The sequence below is a fragment of the Balaenoptera acutorostrata genome, chromosome 20, assembly GCF_949987535.1.
Source record: "Balaenoptera acutorostrata chromosome 20, mBalAcu1.1, whole genome shotgun sequence".
Classification (NCBI taxonomy): domain Eukaryota; kingdom Metazoa; phylum Chordata; class Mammalia; order Artiodactyla; family Balaenopteridae; genus Balaenoptera; species Balaenoptera acutorostrata.
In genome coordinates this window covers 57,014,395-57,032,610 of record NC_080083.1, presented here as the reverse complement: position 1 = coordinate 57,032,610, position 18,216 = coordinate 57,014,395, and the positions used below count along the sequence as shown (strand labels likewise).

General features: G+C 51.0%; 2 protein-coding genes across 5 annotated transcripts; one reads left to right on the top strand and one right to left on the bottom strand.

Annotated features, from left to right (window-relative positions):
• The first annotated feature begins 1,572 nt into the window (after nt 1-1,572).
• Nucleotides 1,573-17,144, top strand: ARMC7 (armadillo repeat containing 7). 4 transcript variants are annotated; one of them, XR_009006397.1, is made up of 6 exons: nt 1,573-1,682; nt 1,831-1,975; nt 2,073-2,216; nt 13,687-14,105; nt 14,201-14,327; nt 16,823-17,144. XR_009006397.1 is itself a non-coding variant. In XM_057536652.1 (4 exons), the coding sequence occupies exons 1-4, from the start codon at nt 1,659-1,661 to the stop codon at nt 16,915-16,917; spliced, it is 408 nt and encodes a 135-aa protein (XP_057392635.1). In that variant the 5' UTR covers nt 1,573-1,658; the 3' UTR covers nt 16,918-17,144. The 4 variants fall into 4 exon arrangements, 2 of the variants coding, with proteins under 2 accessions (XP_057392635.1, XP_057392634.1); XR_009006396.1 differs by having other exon boundaries at nt 13,687-14,327; XM_057536652.1 differs by lacking the exons at nt 13,687-14,105; nt 14,201-14,327.
• On the bottom strand, nt 15,702-17,336 carry NT5C (5', 3'-nucleotidase, cytosolic). The gene is made up of 5 exons (XM_007185651.3): nt 17,139-17,336; nt 16,679-16,779; nt 16,541-16,601; nt 16,208-16,322; nt 15,702-16,088 (listed from the first exon to the last, which is right to left on the bottom strand). The coding sequence occupies exons 1-5, from the start codon at nt 17,334-17,336 to the stop codon at nt 15,907-15,909; spliced, it is 657 nt and encodes a 218-aa protein (XP_007185713.2). The 3' UTR covers nt 15,702-15,906.
• Between the last annotated feature and the right edge of the window lie 880 nt (nt 17,337-18,216).

The following is an 18,216-nucleotide window of genomic DNA, read 5'->3' as shown; positions in this document are numbered from 1 at the left end:
GCCCTCATGCCAGGCCCAGGGCAAAAGGAGCACGGCCCTTGCCCTCAAGAAGCTCGCAGCCCAAGCCCCTTTCATCCCCACATTTTCAAGCACGACTGGAGTCTGGGAGGACCACCTTCCTTCCTGGTGCTCTGTCCCCTGTGCCTATGAGGTCTGGGTCACACGCCCCCTTCCTGAGAAGCCCCGAGAAAGAAGTGGGCAGAAGGGCTTCAGCATCAGAAAACCGCCAAAGCGGTACAACTGGGCTCCTAGGGCCCGATGGTGCTGCCCTGGTGCTCCCCGTCCACCTGGCTGATAAAATGCCTTCCAGCCAGAGGTGGCAGACTCAGCTCGGGATTGGGAAGCAGAGGGTACCAGGCTCGCCCGCCTTTTATTTTCATTTTGGCCGCGCCATGCGGCATGCGGGATCTTAGTTCCCCAACCAGGGACGGAACCCATGCCCCCTCCATTGGGAGCGCGGAGTCAACCACTGGACTGCCAGGGAAGTCGTCGCCTGGCTTTTGGGAAAAGCAGACCAGAAGGTAGTGTCAAAGTGTTACCGAACCCAGGTCCGGCTGCTCGCCGCTCGAAAGCCAATTCTTGAGAGACAAGGGTTGGTAGGAAAGGAAAGGTTGCTTCAGAGGCTGGCAACCGGGGAGAGGGTGGAGTCCTGTCCGAGAACTCCCGATTGCTGTTCAGGGGACAGGGGCTTTTTAAAAGGAGTTTCAGGGTTATATAGGCGGAGGGAGGGAGCAGAACAGCACAGTCAGTTCTGACAGTCATCTTGAAACCAGTAATGTGGTGGTCTGATCAGCGTCACCTTGGTTGTTTTAAGTACGATTAATCTTTAGTTCCAGGGTTTGTTCCCATTTCTTTGAGGCCAGTTCTCGGAATTGTGTGAAGTGGAGCAGCTTATGTCATGGCTTCAATTTGATCATCATGTGGTCATCCTCTTCCACCTGGTGGGGGCTTCAGTAGCTGCAAAACAGCTCACAGGATACGGCTCAGAATGTTATCTATAGCCCTTAAGGAGGAACTAAACGTCCTTGACTATGCTTAAGGACTAAACTATTATTATTTGGTCTCCTTTGTTTTCCTCTATTTCTGCATTTTTTCACTTCTCTGATTAAACTTATTCTTTGGCTAAAGTTTTTCCACAGACAAAAGGCAGGCTGAGGACATGGGGGGCAAGGACCATAGGGTCCTGCTCCGTTTCAAAAGGACCCACGTGGGGGACACAGGGAGCCCACACTTGCATTCTTGGGGGCCCTTGGTGTGTGGGGGTAACTGCACCCCTTCGTCAAGTGCAGGGGCACCTGGAGGTGCTTCTGCCCCGACAGCCCCCCACATAGGCGCTCCGGCACCTCTGAGCTCCTGACGGCCCTAGAGCTCCTCAACGCATCCGCAACCTTCCATGACCGCTTCCATCACGATGCGGATCGCCACCTGCCTGACACAAGAGGCTTAGAGCGCCCGGCGTAAGAACCCCCGAAGCAAGCCCAGGGAATGACGGCACCGCCCCTCACCCTCCTAGGCCCGCCCCTTCCGCCCCCTGGGGCGGGGCTAAGTGCGGCTTCCCCCGGAAGTCCGGAACCGAGCCGAAAATTAAGCCCAGCTGGGCGCTGCTCCTTCCTCCTACGGCGCGCGACTGCGTTTTTCTCTGCCGCGCCCCAATTTGGATGTTCACTCCCAACTGTTACGAGGTACTGAGTCCCCACCCCATTTCCCCAGCCCAATTTCAGCTGCAAATTACTGCAGAACCTGAAGCCAGGAAAGGAACCTATTTCCCGCCCCGCTCTGCCCCTCTCCGGACCCGGCGAGGCCCAGGTGAGGTTCTCGCCCGCTTTCCAGCCTCACCTTCCACACTCCCCTGCCCGTCCCCCGGGGTTCCTCCGCCGCCCGACCATGGCCCAGAAGCCGAAGGTAGACCCCCACGTCGGCCGGCTGGGATACCTGCAGGCGCTGGTCACGGAATTCCAGGAGACCGAGAGCCAAGGTGAGAGCGGGAGGGTGGGAGCAGGGTACCGGGCAGGGAGGGATCCGGCCGCGATCGCCGCCCCGGACCTGGCTCCAGTGCCGCTTTTCCACCGCAGACGCCAAGGAGCAAGTACTGGCCAACCTCGCCAACTTCGCCTATGACCCCAGTAACTACCAGTATCTGCGGCAGCTGCAGGTCCTGGATTTATTCCTCGATTCACTGTCGGAGGAGAATGAGACCCTGGTGGAGTTTGCTATTGGTAAGGATGGGGCCGCTCTCCGAGATGCCTGATGGGCTGTAATGAGATAATGAGTTAGAAGTGAGTTGTTGGGAAAGGAATCTCTTAGGCTGTCCCTCAGCTGCGAAAGCAGACTTTCGCGATGTCTGTGCCGCCTCCGCGGTTCACACGTCGTCCAGGTCACAGCTCGCTTGAATCAGGTTTGGAACTCCCAGGACCCCCTCTGCCTGTCTAGCTTCCCTCCCGCTTAGAGGTGAGATCAAAAATGAGGGAATGGATTGAAGCCCCATTGGAGGGAAAAAAGTTGAGTGCCCTTTTTAAACATCTTTGACTTAATGTTTTACCATCGGGACTTCCCTGGCGGTCCATTGGTTAAGACTCCGTGCTTCCACTGCAGGGGGCACGGGTTCAATCCCTGGTTGGGGAACTAAGATCCCACATGCGGTGGGGCACAGCCAAAAAAAGTTTTACCATCAAGAGAAGTAGCGGTGACTTGGAATGGCTTGTGACTCCTGTAGTTGTTATGGTCTAAGACCTACTGAATTAGTCACTGGACAGATATTTATTGGGCGTATATTGTGCGAGCAAGGTACCGTTCTAGATGTTGGAGAGATGGCGAACAAGTTGGGCAAAGGGTCTTTGCCCTCAAGGAATTTACATTCTAGTAGTGGGAGACAGCTGGTTGACAAACAAGAAAGCTGAGGCTCTGAAGAAAATAAACAGGGTGATGAGAGAGAGCAAGGGGAGGGAGGGGCTCCTTCTGGTTTGGCCATCATGGGAAGGCACAGCGTGGGCAAAGACTCTAGAGCAGGAGGAGCCAGAAGGAACGCTGACGTGGCACTATTGTGGTGAATGAAGCAGAGAGTGGTACTAAATGAGGTAATAGAGCGCTCACGGCACCAGAGTTTACAGGGATTCAGGTCTCGGCATTGGGAAAGAGTTTGGAGTTTATTCTGAAGGCAAACCAACATTGTTTTTTCCGCATGCATCTTTAAAAAAGAACATTTCTCTACATAGTGAAAGGAATCTTATCTACATAGAGAATGAACTTAATAATTCCATTATCACCAAATACCCAGTTAGTTAGGCAAACTTCTCTAATAGTTCCCAAAAGGACATTTTGTTGTTGTTGTTTTGTATAAACCAGGATCCAGTCCAGGATTCATGCACTTAATCTGGTTCTTATGTTCCTTAGATCTCAATCTCTCTCTTTTTTTTTTTTTTTTTTTTTTAAATTTTATTTATTTATTTATTTATTTATTTATTTATTTTTGGTTGTGCTGGGTCTTCGGTTCGTGCGAGGGCTTTCTCCAGTTGCGGCAAGTGGGGGCCACTCTTCATCGCGGTGCGGGGACCGCTCTTCATCGCGGTGCGCGGGCCTCTCACCATCGCGGCCCCTCCCGTTGCGGGGCACAGGCTCCAGACGCGCAGGCTCAGCAGCCGTGGCTCACGGGCCCAGCTGCTCCGCGGCATGTGGGATCTTCCCAGACCAGGGCTCGAACCCGTGTCTCCTGCATTAGCAGGCAGATTCTCAACCACTGCGCCACCAGGGAAGCCCAATCTCTCTCTTTTTAAATAAACTTCGTATTTTAGAACAGTTTTAGAAAAATTGCAAAGATAATACAGAGTTCCCATATATGCCACACCCTAGTTTCCTTATTGTTAACATCTTACAGTAGTATGGTACATTTGTTACAATTAATAAACCAATATTGATGCATTATTATTAACTCAGGTCCGTACTTTATTCAGATTTGTTTAGTTTTTCCCTAATAATCCTTTTACTGCTCCAGGAGTCCATCCAAGATACTGTGTTACATTTAGTTGTCATGTCTCTTTAGGCTCCTCTGGGCTGTGCCAGTTTCTTAGACTTTCCCTTTTTTTTTGGATGACCTTGGCAGTTTTGAGGAGTACTGGTCAGGTATTTTGTACGTTCTCCCTCAGTTGGGATTTGTCTGATATTTTTCTCATGATTAGACTGGGATATGGGTTTTGGGGAGGATGACCACAGAGGTAAATGGTAAAAGGCCATTTTCATTTACATCATATCAAGGGTATATGCTATCAGCATGACTTATCACTGTTGATATTAACCTTGATCACCTGGATGAAGTAGTGTTTGTCAGGTTTCTCCACTATAAAGTCACTCTTTTTATTTATTTATTTATTTATTGGCCACACCTTGTGGCATGTGGGATCTTAGTTCCCTGACCAAGGATTGAACCCGTGCCCCCTGCATTGGAAGTGTGGAGTCTTAACCACTGGACCGCCAGGGAAGTCCCTGAAGTTACTCTTTATCCTCCCTCCCCCCTTTCCATATGGTGCTCTTTGGAAGGAAATCACAACATCAATTATCTTATATCTCTTTTAATCATTAATAGACTCTTTTTTTCTTTTTTCCTAACACGAATTGTTGAAGGATCCAGACCAGTTCTGCAGAATGTCTCACCTTCTGAATTGTCTGGTTGCCTCTTTATGGTGTCATTTCGTTTGTTCCTGTAACTGCTTTATTTCCTGTAACTTAGAAATTAGATTGAAAACTTTTCTAGACTCAAGTAACACACTTTTTTTTTTTTTTTCCTGAATACATCCTGGGCAAATGTGATTTAAATTTTTGAAAGACCATCCAGGTCTGCCTCTAATTTGTGGTATCTGGGACTCCTCTTACTACGACGGGCCTCACACATGTGTGGACACCCCAGCTTCATTCACAGCCCCACAGACACTTGCCTGGTGGCCCCTCATTGGACTTAGGCGTGTACACACAAACAGTGGGGTTCACCCCTGGGAGTCAGGATGCAGGAAAGAGGCCCATTCAGCTGGGGGAGCAGGTTTAGGAACTGGAGCTCTGGGTATGGGGGAAGGGGGATGGGCTTTGGGCAGGTTCCCTGGACTCTTCAGCCTATGGAGAGGGCCAGAGTGAGGCCCTCGGAACCTGGGCTGGGGGCAGGAGCCCCGGTTGCCCAGGTCTAAGAGTGGGAATAGCTCATGTCTCCGCCCGTCTGGAAGATGTTTTTTTTAAATTTATTTATTATTTATTTTTGGCTGTGTTGGGTCTTCGTTTCTGTGCGAGGGCTTTCTCTAGTTGTGGCTAGCGGGGGCCACTCTTCATCGCGGTGCGCGGGCCTCCCACTATCGCGGCCTCTCTTGCTGCGGAGCACAGGCTCCAGACGCGCAGGCTCCGTAGTTGTGGCTCACGGGCCTAGTTGCTCCGCGGCATGTGGGATCTTCCCAGACCAGGGCTCGAACCCGTGTCCCCTGCATTGGCAGGCAGACTCTCAACCACTGCGCCACCGGGGAAGCCCTGGAAGATTATTATGCTGAGTAAATATCGTGAAAAATTGGTCACTTTAAGATTTTCTCCAGTGTTAGTCCTCCATCTCCTCCCTCTTTGGAACTCTGCTCACAGCTTCTGCCACCTGAGTGGTGACAGTGACCCCTGCAGAAGCCCGTGGCTAGACCTCCACCTGAGAGTGATACAGCTCCTTCAACTCAAGCTCTTGACTCTGGAGAAAACTTTGCTGAAAAGAGCAGTCACCCAAGGCGAGTTTTTACAGGATCAGGAAGCAACTTTCCCAAGGCAGGAACACTCTTGAGTTCCTGGCCCACTGAACTGGGAACTTTGCCAGAGACCAGGGCTGGCCCTGGGTTCTTGCCCTTCTGGGCAGCTTCCCAGAGTGGGTGACCAAGCCCTGGACCTGGAGTCCACGGTCCCCACTTCTCCGCTTCGTAGCCAGTCTTTGTGGATGAGTCCTGTCCCTTCTCTGAGCCTCATTTCCTCGCCTGAGCCTTGTTTGCCTCGCAGGACTGTTGTGGGGAGCAGAGCGTGTGCGCGTGTCTGCGTCTCCGTGACGGTGTCAATACTTTGTCTAGAATTGTTGGTATCATCAGCAGTTTTACTTTTCACAGCCACTGTTTCCTTCTCTTTTTCTTCTTCTTCCCAACGTCCCCAATCCAACAGCTTTCTTAGCATTGAATCCCTCCATGGGATCCTCTGGAGGCTAAAATTCTCTTGTATTTATTGTGCATAACTTAAAAGGAAAGTCCCAGTGGTGCTTAGAAGCCTATTTTGTTACTCTTGCTGTTTCCTTTTCTGATAATGTCCGTGGTGCTAAATGGGAAACACTGTCAGTGCTTATTTTGTGCTGGGCTTTGTAGCTTTGAATCTTTTATCTCTGGTGGCAGGTCTGAGATGGTGATCTCCATGAGATCAGAGTGCCTTGCTTATCTTTGTTATGCTCTTGAATGTTATGGTCTTGAATGCTCAGGCCTTTTGGCCTGGGACGAGGATGGGGCTGGGGAATGTGTGCAGAGTCCTGGCCATGACTTGGTGCTGCAGCCCTGAGCGTGTTTGGTTCTGGAATAACTGCTGGGTTAGATTGCCCGTGGCCATGGTTCGGCAGAACCAAAACCAATGTTGGTTTGTTGGCAAGGAATATAGGGAGTTTGGTAAGAGTGGGGCTTTGGGGTCAGGCAGGCCTGGGTTCAAGTCCTCACTCCCGACTTAACTCTGGGCACGTGATTTCCCTTCTCCCATCATCGGTCAGGTGGGGCAGGATCAGTACCTGCCTCACAGAGTTGTTGAGAGAATTAAATGAGATAAAGTGCCTGCAGCTGCAAGGTCCCCTAGGTATCCAGACCCCTTTGAGGATAAACAGTTCCCGAGTCTCCCAGAGAGGTGAGGTAGGATGGGATAGTGTCTTGTCACCCATCTGTTCCAGGGATTCGGTCCTTCTGGAAAAACATCATTGAATGATAGGAAAAGGTATGAAAGTTGATCTTTAGCCTCACAGTGGGTGTCCGGGCAGTAGTAGGAGGAAGTACCACTGGTCGGGCCAGAGCCACCCTCGTTTGAGTGGGTGAATTATCAGGAACCAGATAAAAAGCCAGGATCTCAGTAAATACTTGAATGAGCGAGAGAATTCAGAGCTCATGTCCCAAATAAAAACTCTGGCAGGCTTTGGTATTAATTTGGGAGTGTTGGACTGAAGCACCATTGGTTGATTCTCTGGTGTCTTATATGCTGTGTGTGCACACCTGCACCATTCTAGATGGTGTATGGAGATGTAAAGGAACCAGGAGATAATTCTCTGCTTCCATGAAAACTGGCTGAATCCTAGTATATCACGGAATACTCAGCAGTTTTGTTACTACAACAGAATGCAAGTAGGTGGCCTCCCACAATTCAGGTTAAATCGCTTTCCCGTGTTCTATTTCCTGCAATACCGGTAGCTGCCACCAGATGGTGGTGGTGTACTGAAAAAGGCTGGTAGATGAATCCTGAGCCGCCTCTCTTTGGAAAATAGGATTTAGTAAAATTGAAGATAGGCATGCCGCGTGACCCAGCAGTTACAATCATAGGGTTAGGTACATGCACGTCCAGACACATATGCAAAAATGTCACCAGCAGTATTGTCTGTAACAGTCCTAAACTGGAAACTGTCAACAGTGGAATGAATTATCAATATTGTGGATATTCATACTGCTTAGCAAGGTAAATGAACAATCTACAGCTCCTTGCAATTATCTTGCAAACATAACGTTAAGCAAATGATGCTAGACACATAATAATGTGTACAGTGTGATTCCATTTCTGTAAAGTCCAAAAAGAGGCAGAACTGAATTATAGTATTTAGGGGTGTGTGTGTAGTAAAATTTTTTTAAATTACAAATTTAAAAGGTCCTGCTTATTAATTTAAAATTATTTTACTGCATTGTTACAAGTCAGGAAGAGGTTCATCTCTGAGAGGGGGAGAGAACTGAATCAGGAAAGAACGTGCAGAGGCTTCTGGACTGATGACTGTTTCAGTCTTTGACCTCGTGCTGGTTCCATGGGCACTTGCTTTCTCACTGTTAAACCCTACCTGTATGTGCCAGCCCTTTCTCTGTGTGTGGGTTGAAGATATGCCCTGTGCCAGCCTCCGGGGCTATAAACGGGTGCATGCTTGGTCCATATCTACTGTGTGCCAGGGAGGGGTCTTACATTATTTAATTCTCTCTTCCCGTTTTACTGATAAAGAAACCTAGGCTTAGAGAGATGGAGTTGCTTGCTCTGCTCACCTGAGTCCCCTGGGGCATTCCTGGGATTCTAGCTAGATCTGCCCACCACAGAGCCCTCGCTCCATCCTCTGTACTCTCGGGTTCCCGTGTACCTCCTTCTCTCACTGGTCATTTAGTGTCCTGGGGTCACACGTCTTTCTGCTTAAAAAGAAATTCCTCAGCCATCCACTTGTTACAGGAGAGAGGTGAATTCAAGGTCCTCACCCCACTGCTCCCTTCCACACCAGCTGGAAAGGCTGGCTCCAGGCCCCTCCGCCCTCCCTCCCCGACTGGCAGAGACCAGTCCCCCTTCCTCTCAGTTCTAGGCACAAGCAGGGAGTGTGTGTGTGTTTTATTAATTTATGTGAATACATAATTGGTTCACATGGTACAGAATTCAAAAGGGTAGGTAATAAACAGTAACTCAGTCTGTAGCCTTTTCTGGAGGCATCCACTGTTACTAGTTTCTTGTGTATCCTCCCAGAGATATTTTAGGGATTGATAAACAAATATGTATATATTTGTTTGTATACTATGTATACCTTTTTGCATATCCTACACATGTTGTAGTATACTGTATCTATATTCTGCCTTTTTTTTTTTTTTTTTAAACTTAGCACCATGTCTTGGCACACCTGCAGTATCAGCCCATAAATAGCTGCCTGATGCTTTGTAAATGCTGCATGACGTCCACTGCATGAAGGGACTAACATTTAGCCGGCCCCTGAGGGTGGCCATTTAAGTTGTTTCTATTTTGCTCTTATGAGCAGTGTGACAGTGGGTACCCTTATTTGTATGTCATTTCTCACTTGTGGGAGTGTACCTGTAGGATAAAATTTTAGAACTGAAATACAGGTCAGAAGTGCGAAAAGCCATGATTTTTTAAAATTTAATTTGGTTTTTTTAACTTATACAAAACATATCTGTTTAAGTCAAAACTGTATTACCAGTGTGGTCTCACTACCATTCCTGTCCCTTCCACCCTGTTCACCCCTCCCATGGAACCAGCAAATGTGAGCATATACATATATGTATATTTGTCTCCTATCTTCTTACATTTAAGAGTAGCTTTCTCTATTCTGTTCTGTCCCTTGAATGTCTGTCCTGAAATTTCAGAGAGAACCATTTTCAAGATACTAAAGTAAAACCCAAGAACAAATAGCCCCCAGTGAAGATTTTGACCTGGGATTGACCGCGGCCAGCCCAGTACCCTGGGGCGGGCGGGTCCTCAGATGTAACGGTCTTGAGCCACTGTCTCCAAGGCCTCGCCCAGCCCTCTGAGGCGCCAGGTGCTGGCTAAGCACTTGTCAGCATGACCTCATTTAATCCCCAGTACAATACTTTGACCCTCCTGTCCCTTCCAGCACCAGTGCCCTACTTGCTCTGTGACCTGAGATCCCCTACCTGCCCTCTCGGAGCCGCCAGCTTTCTCATCCCGGACTGCACTAGGGTTTTCTCCTTTGTCTCTCCCGGGGGTTTCTGTGGCTCCCCACATCTAGAAGGGCGCTGCCTTTGCCTCTTGTTCTCTTTCTCTCTGTCTTGCCAGGTCTGCCCAAAATATGTTCATCCGCCAGTCAGAACTTGTTCTCCTTTTTGTCTGGTAACCAGTTTTTAAATTGCAGCAGGATCAGCATACAGTGAAATGCACATAGCTTAAGTGTCAGTCGGATGAATTTTTAAATTCATTAAGGTATATGTACATCAATATAACCAGCACTTAAATCAAGATACAGAATGTTTTCATCTCCCCAGAAAGGTCCCTCGTACCCTCTGCCAGTTAGTGTCTTCCACCCTGAGGTAACCATTATTCTAACCTTTATCCCCAAGGATCAGTTTTGCCTGTTCTTGACCTTCATGTAAAAGGAATCATACAGGATATAGTGTCTGGTTGCTTTCACTCAGCATAATGTTTCTGAGATTCATCCAAATTGTTACAGTATCAGTAGTTCATGTCTTTGTATGAATAGGCCGCAATTTGTTATCCATTCACCCGCTGATGGAGATTTGAGCTGTTTCTAGTTTGGAACCTTTATGAATAAAGCTGTTATGATAATTTTTGTACAAGTTTTCTTGTATACATAGGTACTCATTTCTCTCGGGTAGATTCCTTGTATACATATGCGCTCATTTTTCTCAGATAGATTTGGGTAAGAGTGGAATTGCTGAGTCGTAGGGTAGACGTATGTTTAACTCTGTTAGAAGCTGCCAAATAGTTTTCCACCGTAATCACGACGTGTTACACTCCTCACCACCAGCATATGAGAGTTCCAGTAGCGCTCCCTCCCCGCCAACACTTAGTATCATCAGTCTTTTTTTGTTTTAGCCATTATGATAGGTGTGTAGTGGCCTTTTATTGTGGTTTTAATTTTCATTTCTCTGATAAGGAATGTTGAGCACATTTTCATATATTGACCCTTTTGTGCAGAGTTTATTGAAGTCTTTTGCTCATTTTTTTTTATTGTGTTGTTCATCTTTTGATATGTAGGAATGCTTTATATATTCTAGATATGAGTCCTCTGTCAGAATCTATGAATATTTTCTTCTTTTGCTTTTTTACTTTTTTTTTTTCTTCTTTGGTATGAAGAAAAGAAGTGAAGGTGGTGAAGGGAGGGCGTCTTGGGGAGAGGGACTGATTAGGGTGGTCATGGAAGGCTCTTATGGAAGCCTCCTCATGGAAGAGGTGACTTTATTTATTTATTTATTTATTTATTTATTTATTTATTGCTGCGTTGGGTCTTCGTTTCTGTGCAAGGGCTTTCTTTAGTTGCAGCGAGCAGGGGCCACTCTTCATCGCGGTGCGCGGGCCTCTCACTGTCGCGGCCTCTCTTGTTGCAGAGCACAGGCTCCAGACGTGCAGGCTCAGCAGTTGTGGCTCATGGGCCTAGTTGCTCCGCGGCATGTGGGATCTTCCCAGACCAGGGCTCGAACCCGTGTCCCCTGCATTGGCAGGCAGATTCTCAACCACTGCGCCACCAGGGAAGCACACGGTGGCTTCTCTTGTTGCGGAGCACGGGCTCTAGGCACGCGGGCTTCAGTAGTTGTGGCACGTGGGCTCAGTAGTTGTACCACAGCATTTCTACTTGTCCCTGCTCCTGGCTGAGACTGGCATCTGCCCATGGTAGGATTAGTTGTCCTTGTGGTTTCTGAAGGGACACCCTTTCCCATGGGAGTAGCAAAGGGCTCCCCATCTTCTGGGACTTTGGTCAAGTTACTCAACAGCCTCAGCTTCTGTCCCTTACATGGGGGTGGTGGTAACTGTTCGTGGGGTTCAGTCATGTTCCCAGCATGTGTCCAGAGAGAATCCTCAGTTGCGGGCTCCGGAAATACAGAGGTAAATCACTACCCTCTGGTGCCCAGTGATGGAGACAGACAGCAAGTAAAGAAGGTAGTCAGCAGGATGACCCCAGGTTGTGCTAAGGGCTCCACTGGGGTGAATGGGTGCTGAGGTAGACATTGGGAGGGACCTCTCCATCAGTGCCTTGAGTCCGTCTCCTGCTGCCCATCTTCCTTGGTTCAGGAACACCATTCAGCCTCTTCCATCCCTCAGAACTGCAGATGTCCAAGGTGGGCAGGGTCTCAAGAGCCATCCCATCCAGCCTCCCAACCCTCTGCAGTGCAACCCTTTTCCCCTGCTCACTGCTTTAAAATCCTTCCAACAAATATTGGTGGAGCGCCCCCTGTGCCAGAAACCCAGGAAGTCTTGGGAATAAGCCTAGGTCTTTTTTATGTATTTATGTATTTATTTATTTGGCTGCGGCGGGTCTTAGTTGCGGCACGGGGGCTCTTCGTTTTCGCGTGCAGGATCTTTAGTTACGGTGTGCGGGCTCTTAGTTGCAGCAGGCATGTGGGATCTAGTTCCCTGACCAGGCATCGAACCCAGGCCCCCTGCATTGGGAACGTGGAGTCTTAACCACTGGACCACCAGGGACGTCCCAAGATAGCCTAGGTCTTGACCTCATGGCACAGTACCTTCTAGTGGGGCTCAGCGGTCAGTGAGCAAGAAAATTCCACGAAGATTTCTCAAAGTTCTAAGCATATGAAGAAAATGAAACAGGGTGATGAGGGAAGTGCCTGGGTGTGGCCGGGAGTGGCTAGTGGGGTACGCCAGGGAACCCACACCGGCCAGGGAGCAGTGACGTGCTGGTTACTAGCAAGGGGGGGGCACCACGCAAAGATCCCAGAAGGGAGTTTGGATTTAATTCCAAATGCAGTGGGAAGAAGTCCTTGGAGGCTGAATGGGTAAAATGTTTCCCTACCCAGGTATGCTAGGGAGGGGGTGGCTGTGCCTACCTGGAGTAGGCGGAGATCTTTGCCAGGCCTGCCCCACTTTGCTGCACCGGTCCCCTCTTGCTGGGAAAGAGGTCCTCGTTGGGTTTTGCCGGGCGGTGGGGGAAGGTCCCCTCTTTGCTTGTTTCTAGAGATGCCGGGGAAGTGGGTGGGCTGTAACTCACTCCTGATCGGACACTCAGGACTGGTCGGCCATGTTATGCAAATGAGCTAGAAGTTCGTTCTCTACTTGGAGTAGGAACCTGAGGGTGAGGGTGCCCTGATGGCAGGAAGCTCACTCAGGACCCACGAAAATCAGCTTCCCACATCGAGTGCTTTAGGCCTGACGGGAGAGAATGAGAGGTCTGGGCATCTTACCTGAGCAGTGGTTCTTAGATCCAGAACCACGGGTCTCTCACTCTGTCCTTTTCTTTTATCCCCCGGATTCCTACTAATAGTGATGTGGGAATGATGCTGAAATGCTTTAAGCTCTCAATTATGCTGTTTCCATAAAATGTAGGACTGCACATCTATTAAATGATGCCATGATTGTAGATTTATTGGCATGGAGAGATGTTCACAGGACATGGTTAAATGAAAACAGCTGGCTTACAAAACAATAAGAGTATCACATTGTTATTAAATATTTATATGTAGTCACATATTTAAAAATTGTGGGATGAAAAGCATATGTTAAATGGGTGGTAGGATTAAGATGGTTTATATTTTGACTTCTAATATTTTTGACAGCTTTATTGAGGTATAATTGACACATAATAAACTTTACATACTTAAAGAGTACAACTTGATAAGTTTTGACATATGTATACACCTGTGAAACCATCACCTTACCTATATTTCTTAATTCTTCTAAAGTGATGATACACTGTGGGTTTTGTTTATGTTTTCTACTTAAAAAAAAAAAAAAGGAAAGCCTATCAGTCATTGAGCTGGCTGAACCAAGAGGGAAAGGGATCAGTGCCCACTTCCAGAAGGTTGGGCAGTGGAGGGCAGGCAGGCCTTTCTGGAATCTTGAAAGGGAGGGCTGGAGATCAGAATAGACTTTGGATCCCTTGTCCCTGGGCCACCTTCTCAGGCCTGGACCTTCCCTGGGACTCAGTGGGCAGAGGAAAGTTGGGAGGAGGCCCAGGGCTGAGGCATCCAGACTCACTTTGCTCTTCCCCAGGAGGCCTCTGCAACCTGTGCTCAGACAGGGCCAACAAGGAGCACATCCTGCAGACTGGGGGTGTCCCACTCATCATCAACTGCCTGTCCAGTCCCAACGAGGAGACCGTGCTGTCCGCCGTCACCACGATCATGTACCTGAGCTCGCCGGGCTCCGGCTCCCACCCTGAGCTGACTGCTATGCCCGTGGTCCAGTGCATGCTGCGCTTCTCCCTCTCAGCCAACGCGAGGCTCCGGAACCTGGCCCAGATCTTCCTGGAAGACTTCTGTTCCCCCGGCCAGCTGGCCGAAGCGCGCAGCTGGCGGGCTCACTCTGCCCTGGGGATCCCACTGCCAAGGACCGAGGCCCCACAGCAGCCCTGATCCAAGGAGCCCTCAGGCCGCGGCACCCGCACTGCCAGAGACAATACCAAAATCCCGGTGGGGACTCAGGAAGTGGGAGCAGCGAAGCTCCCACTGTGCACGTTCTCCCCAAATGGTGCTTTTTCAGCCACTTTAAAGACGAGTTTTCTCAGTGTGACAGGTGTTTACACTGTGATGGAAGGCATCAGGAGATGAGTGAGGAAGCCAGACTTGGAGACACGTGGAGAAGGAAATCGAAGGGTGCCGTTGTGACAGGCTGCCGCTCTCAACCAGCTAGAGGTGAAGGTCCTGCCTCCTGGCCCACCCCGCCACCAAGCTGTCACCCTCGTGTGAGAAGCAACAGGTCCCTAGACCCAGAGGCTCTGCAGATGGTGTTTCTCCTGAGGAACAGCTGGGCCTGGGGCTTAGGAGAATTGCCTGAGCTTGAGGAAATAGGCATCATCCCTTAACAGAGGTGTCGGGAGTAATTCTGAGAAATAGAAATGAGAAGCCGTGTTGTTAAAAGTATTTCGGGGCCCTGGGAAGCTGGGGAAGTGTTGTGTCCACTGCTGTGGAGGCTGGGTACCTGTCCTGCAAGCTCTCCAGGCTGGGTGTTGGGCATGGTGGATGCTGGCCTGGAGAACTCTGTGGCCCAGGATTAACTGCTTATCCACACAGGCCTGTCAGCCAGGCACCACGTTAGGGCTTCAAAGACGAGGATGTGGTCCCTGATCTTGAGTGTCGCAGCCCAGTGACTGTTAACATGGCCGTCAGGCATTAAGACGGAGGCCATGAGGGTGATGACACATTAGAATACAGGCGCAAACTCTTCAGGCTGTTGTCTTTTCCCTTCACCACCCCATGGTCCCTGCCTGGAAGCCCTGGCCTGCCTTCTCTGCCATCAGGGTTAGTGAGGGGGTGGGTCCCTGTCCCTGGAAGTCTGTCTCAGGCTGGCTTCAGGGATGCAAGTAAGAGAGGTGCTCGAGGGAGATGGGACCAGATACTGACAGCAAGCGAATGGCTCAGAGTCTAGTGTCAGCTGCTCAGCACGGGGGAAGGGGTGTGGGCCCCCTTGGAAAGGTGGGGTTCAGGAGCAGTGGAAGGTCCTGGCCTCCCTTAAGGATGACCTCTTTTTTTTTCTTTTTTTAAATTTTATTTATTTTTGGCTGCGTTGGGTCTTTGTTGCTGCGCACGGGCTTTCTCTGGTTGCAGCGAGCGGGGGCTACTCTTCATTGCGGTGCGCGGGCTTCTCATTGCAGTGGCTTCTCTTGTTGCAGAGCACGGGCTCTAGGGCGCACAGGCTTCCGTAGTTGTGGCACATGGGCTTGCGGGCTCTAGAGCACAGGCTCAGTAGTTGTGGCGCACGGGCTTAGTTGCTCTGCGGCATATGGGATCTTCCCAGACCAGGGATCGAACCCGTGTCCCCTGCACTGGCAGGCAGATTCTTAACCACTGCGCCACCAGGGAAGCCCAAGGATGGTCTCTTACATGGCCAAGGAAAGGCAGATTCGAGAGGAGTGGTTTCCAGGTGGATGTGGAGGTGGGCAAACTATGGAACTAATGGACTAAGGAGATGAGAGGGAGGGAGGCGAAGGCCTCTTCATCGGCCTCTGTCCCAGCTGCCCCTGTGGGGCTCCTGTCCCTTTGCTTCCCCCAAATAAAAGGCCTTAAGAGAGCAGTGAGCCAAAGTGTTTTATTAAAAAGGTTCCTGATTTTCCCACCATGTTTCCATGCCAGCTCTGCCAGGAGGGTTCAGGTGGCTGGCACAGTGCTGAGGGGTCATTGCCATGATGCTGCCCTGTCGCTCAGTTCTGCCCGGGTTCCCTGCTGGTCTGCCTTCCCTTCTTTCAGCTACTGTCCACAGCCATGGCCCCTCGCCTTATTCCTGGGGCAGCCCCAGGCCGGTTCGGTCCCGCTGCAGGGCTCCCCGCTTGCTGTCTATAATCTCCTTCCAGTTGTCCCTCCAGGAGAGCAGCCGTCTCCGTGGGGGGGGCAGGGCCAGGTGCTGGTTGTGGCAGCAGGTGAACAAGATGTGCTCCCAGCTTGGGGTCTCCTCTTGGCCTGGGACAGGACACGGGAGAAAGGCCAGGGATACACTCTGTAATCTGGTTATTTTTACTTCCTCTCCCTAATCCCAGCAGGCTAGATGCCTGGAGGTTGCTAGGGAAAAGGGCTCCCACCTTGAATGGTGTCCTTGTCATCAATGAGCAGGTCCCCCAAGACCACCGTCTTGTCCCTCGTCAAGATAATGCGCTCCACAAACTGGGGCCCCAGGTGCTTCTCCACCCAGCGGTACTGTGAGGTGGGCAGAGGTGGGTCAGTAGGGCCTGATGTGGCCCTGAATTCAGGGCTAGTGAGCAAGTGGGTGTGAGGGAGGGTCTACAGCAGCTCATGAGAGATATGGCTCCCCTCTACCCGCCCCCGCCCCCCGACTGTCTCTGTTTTGCTGCTTTCTTTAAAAGATCAGGACTTAGGAACCTAAGTCTTCGGGTGAAGTGCTGGGGCAGCCGCACCTTCTCGTGCACACAGTTGTCATACTTCATCAGAGGGCTGGTGCAGATGAAGACCTCGGTGCTGCGGGGGGTGGGGGCGGTTAGACAGGGTGGTACCAGCCCCTGCTCCCCACCCCCTCCCTCCCCGCCCGTCCTTACTCCTGCATGTCATTCATCTCCCGCATTGCTTCCAAGGCTCCAGGGATGGGCTCCAAGTCTAGGAAAAAGCCTGGGGCTTCATACACACTGGCCACTTTGTCCTGAAAGATAACAGTGTTCCTGTCCTGGCTCTGATCCCCGCAGACGTCTCCAGCCCCAGCGAGGACTCTCAAAGTGAGGTTCCTGGGGGACTTTGGTCCTCAAATCAGTCTCAGGTAGAGGACTTTGTCCAGGGGTAAGTACTCCCCGAGACTGTCTAGTCCCGAGGTGAACTGTGGATATTGAAGTGAGAGCTTTGTTAAACAGGAAGGTGTCACTGGACATGGAGCAGAGACAGTCCTGACCCAAGGGGAGGTCTCCCCGCTCCCGGGTGTCCTGTGGGGTCGGGGCTCCCCGCTCCAGGGCGGCCCCGCGCTGCACCCCTCCCATCCCCCCCCGCCCCCCGCCACACACTCCCTACCGCCAGGTCCGGGCGCAGGGCTCGGTACTGCTCGCACGCGAGGAAGCCGCGGCGCTCCTGCAGCGGCACGTGCGGCTCCCCGGGGAAGCTTCGGCGGAAGCCCCGCAGGAGGCCGGCCTCGAAATCCGCCAGAACGCCGTCCATGTCCACCAGCACCCGCACGGGCCGCCCGCGCCGCGCAGCCAACCGCATCGCCATCGCCCGGGAGCCGCCGCGCGCGGAGCTGGGCGAGGCGACTGCAGCTTCCGGAGCCGTGGGGTGGGCGGGCCCGACCGCGGCTGATTTGCATGGGCGCCGGGGAGCCCCGCCCCGCGGAAGCGCGAGGCCTTCCCCCGTTTCGCGGGGGGCCGGCGTGGCGATGGCTTGGGCTGCTTTTCTGGTGTGAGGACGCACCTACGTGCACATCAGCCGCCCTCCACGCTGTAGCAGACGTCCTCGCTCACCCCGAACGTTACTCGGGGCAGAACTTCCAGGGGCCCGACAGAGGGACTATCCTAAATACTGGGAAGCGTCGTCTAACAAGGCGTCAAGCCTCCTTAAACCTGAGACTCCGTACCTGCTCACCTTGCTTGTGGGGACCCGGAGCAGAGCTTCCGCCCCGTCAAGGCAGCACCAACCCAAGGCCCGAATCACGGGGACTCCCAGTAACGGTCTGAAGTGAATGAATCTGCTGAAGACAGCTGGTTCGTGTGAGCAGAGCTCCTCAGAGACGAATTCATAAACCAGAGTTGGCTTGAAACATGGGAGCACCTGCTTTAAACATCCAGTTCCACCTGGAAGAGGCGATTTTCCACCAGGCTCAGGTAATCGGGGCTGTCCGTTTTGTGGAACTGAGAAGTCTCTAGAATCGGCAGTTCCATCCTCCTCTAGAAAATGCTGAGCATTGCTAAGTTTTGTTGACTCTCCTTTTTGTAGATTTCACGCAATTTCCTGACTACATGTAAATATATTTACCTACAAACTAGATTCAGATTTGAGTGACCCATCTTCCTGTAGTTCCCCACCTCAGCACCCCAATACTTCTAAACCCAATGGAACAGAGCATTAGGAAGGGGAGCCTGGCGATCTAATTTTAAAA

What these genes read in the sequence shown, in the direction of transcription:
- ARMC7 (XM_057536651.1), top strand. Translation starts at nt 1,659, where the DNA reads ATGTTCACTCCCAACTGTTACGAG. An exon ending in TCACTCCCAACTGTTACGAG is followed by an intron (nt 1,683 to 1,830) that starts GTACTGAGTCCC and finishes CCCGCTTTCCAG; the next exon opens with CCTCACCTTCCACACTCCCC. An exon ending in CCTGGTGGAGTTTGCTATTG is followed by an intron (nt 2,217 to 13,686) that starts GTAAGGATGGGG and finishes GCTCTTCCCCAG; the next exon opens with GAGGCCTCTGCAACCTGTGC.
- NT5C (XM_007185651.3), bottom strand. Translation starts at nt 17,336, where the DNA reads ATGGCGATGCGGTTGGCTGCGCGGCGCGGGCGGCCCGTGCGGGTGCTG. An exon ending in GAGATGAATGACATGCAGGA is followed by an intron (nt 16,602 to 16,678) that starts GTAAGGACGGGC and finishes CACCCCCCGCAG; the next exon opens with CACCGAGGTCTTCATCTGCA. An exon ending in TGACAAGGACACCATTCAAG is followed by an intron (nt 16,089 to 16,207) that starts GTGGGAGCCCTT and finishes GTCCTGTCCCAG; the next exon opens with GCCAAGAGGAGACCCCAAGC.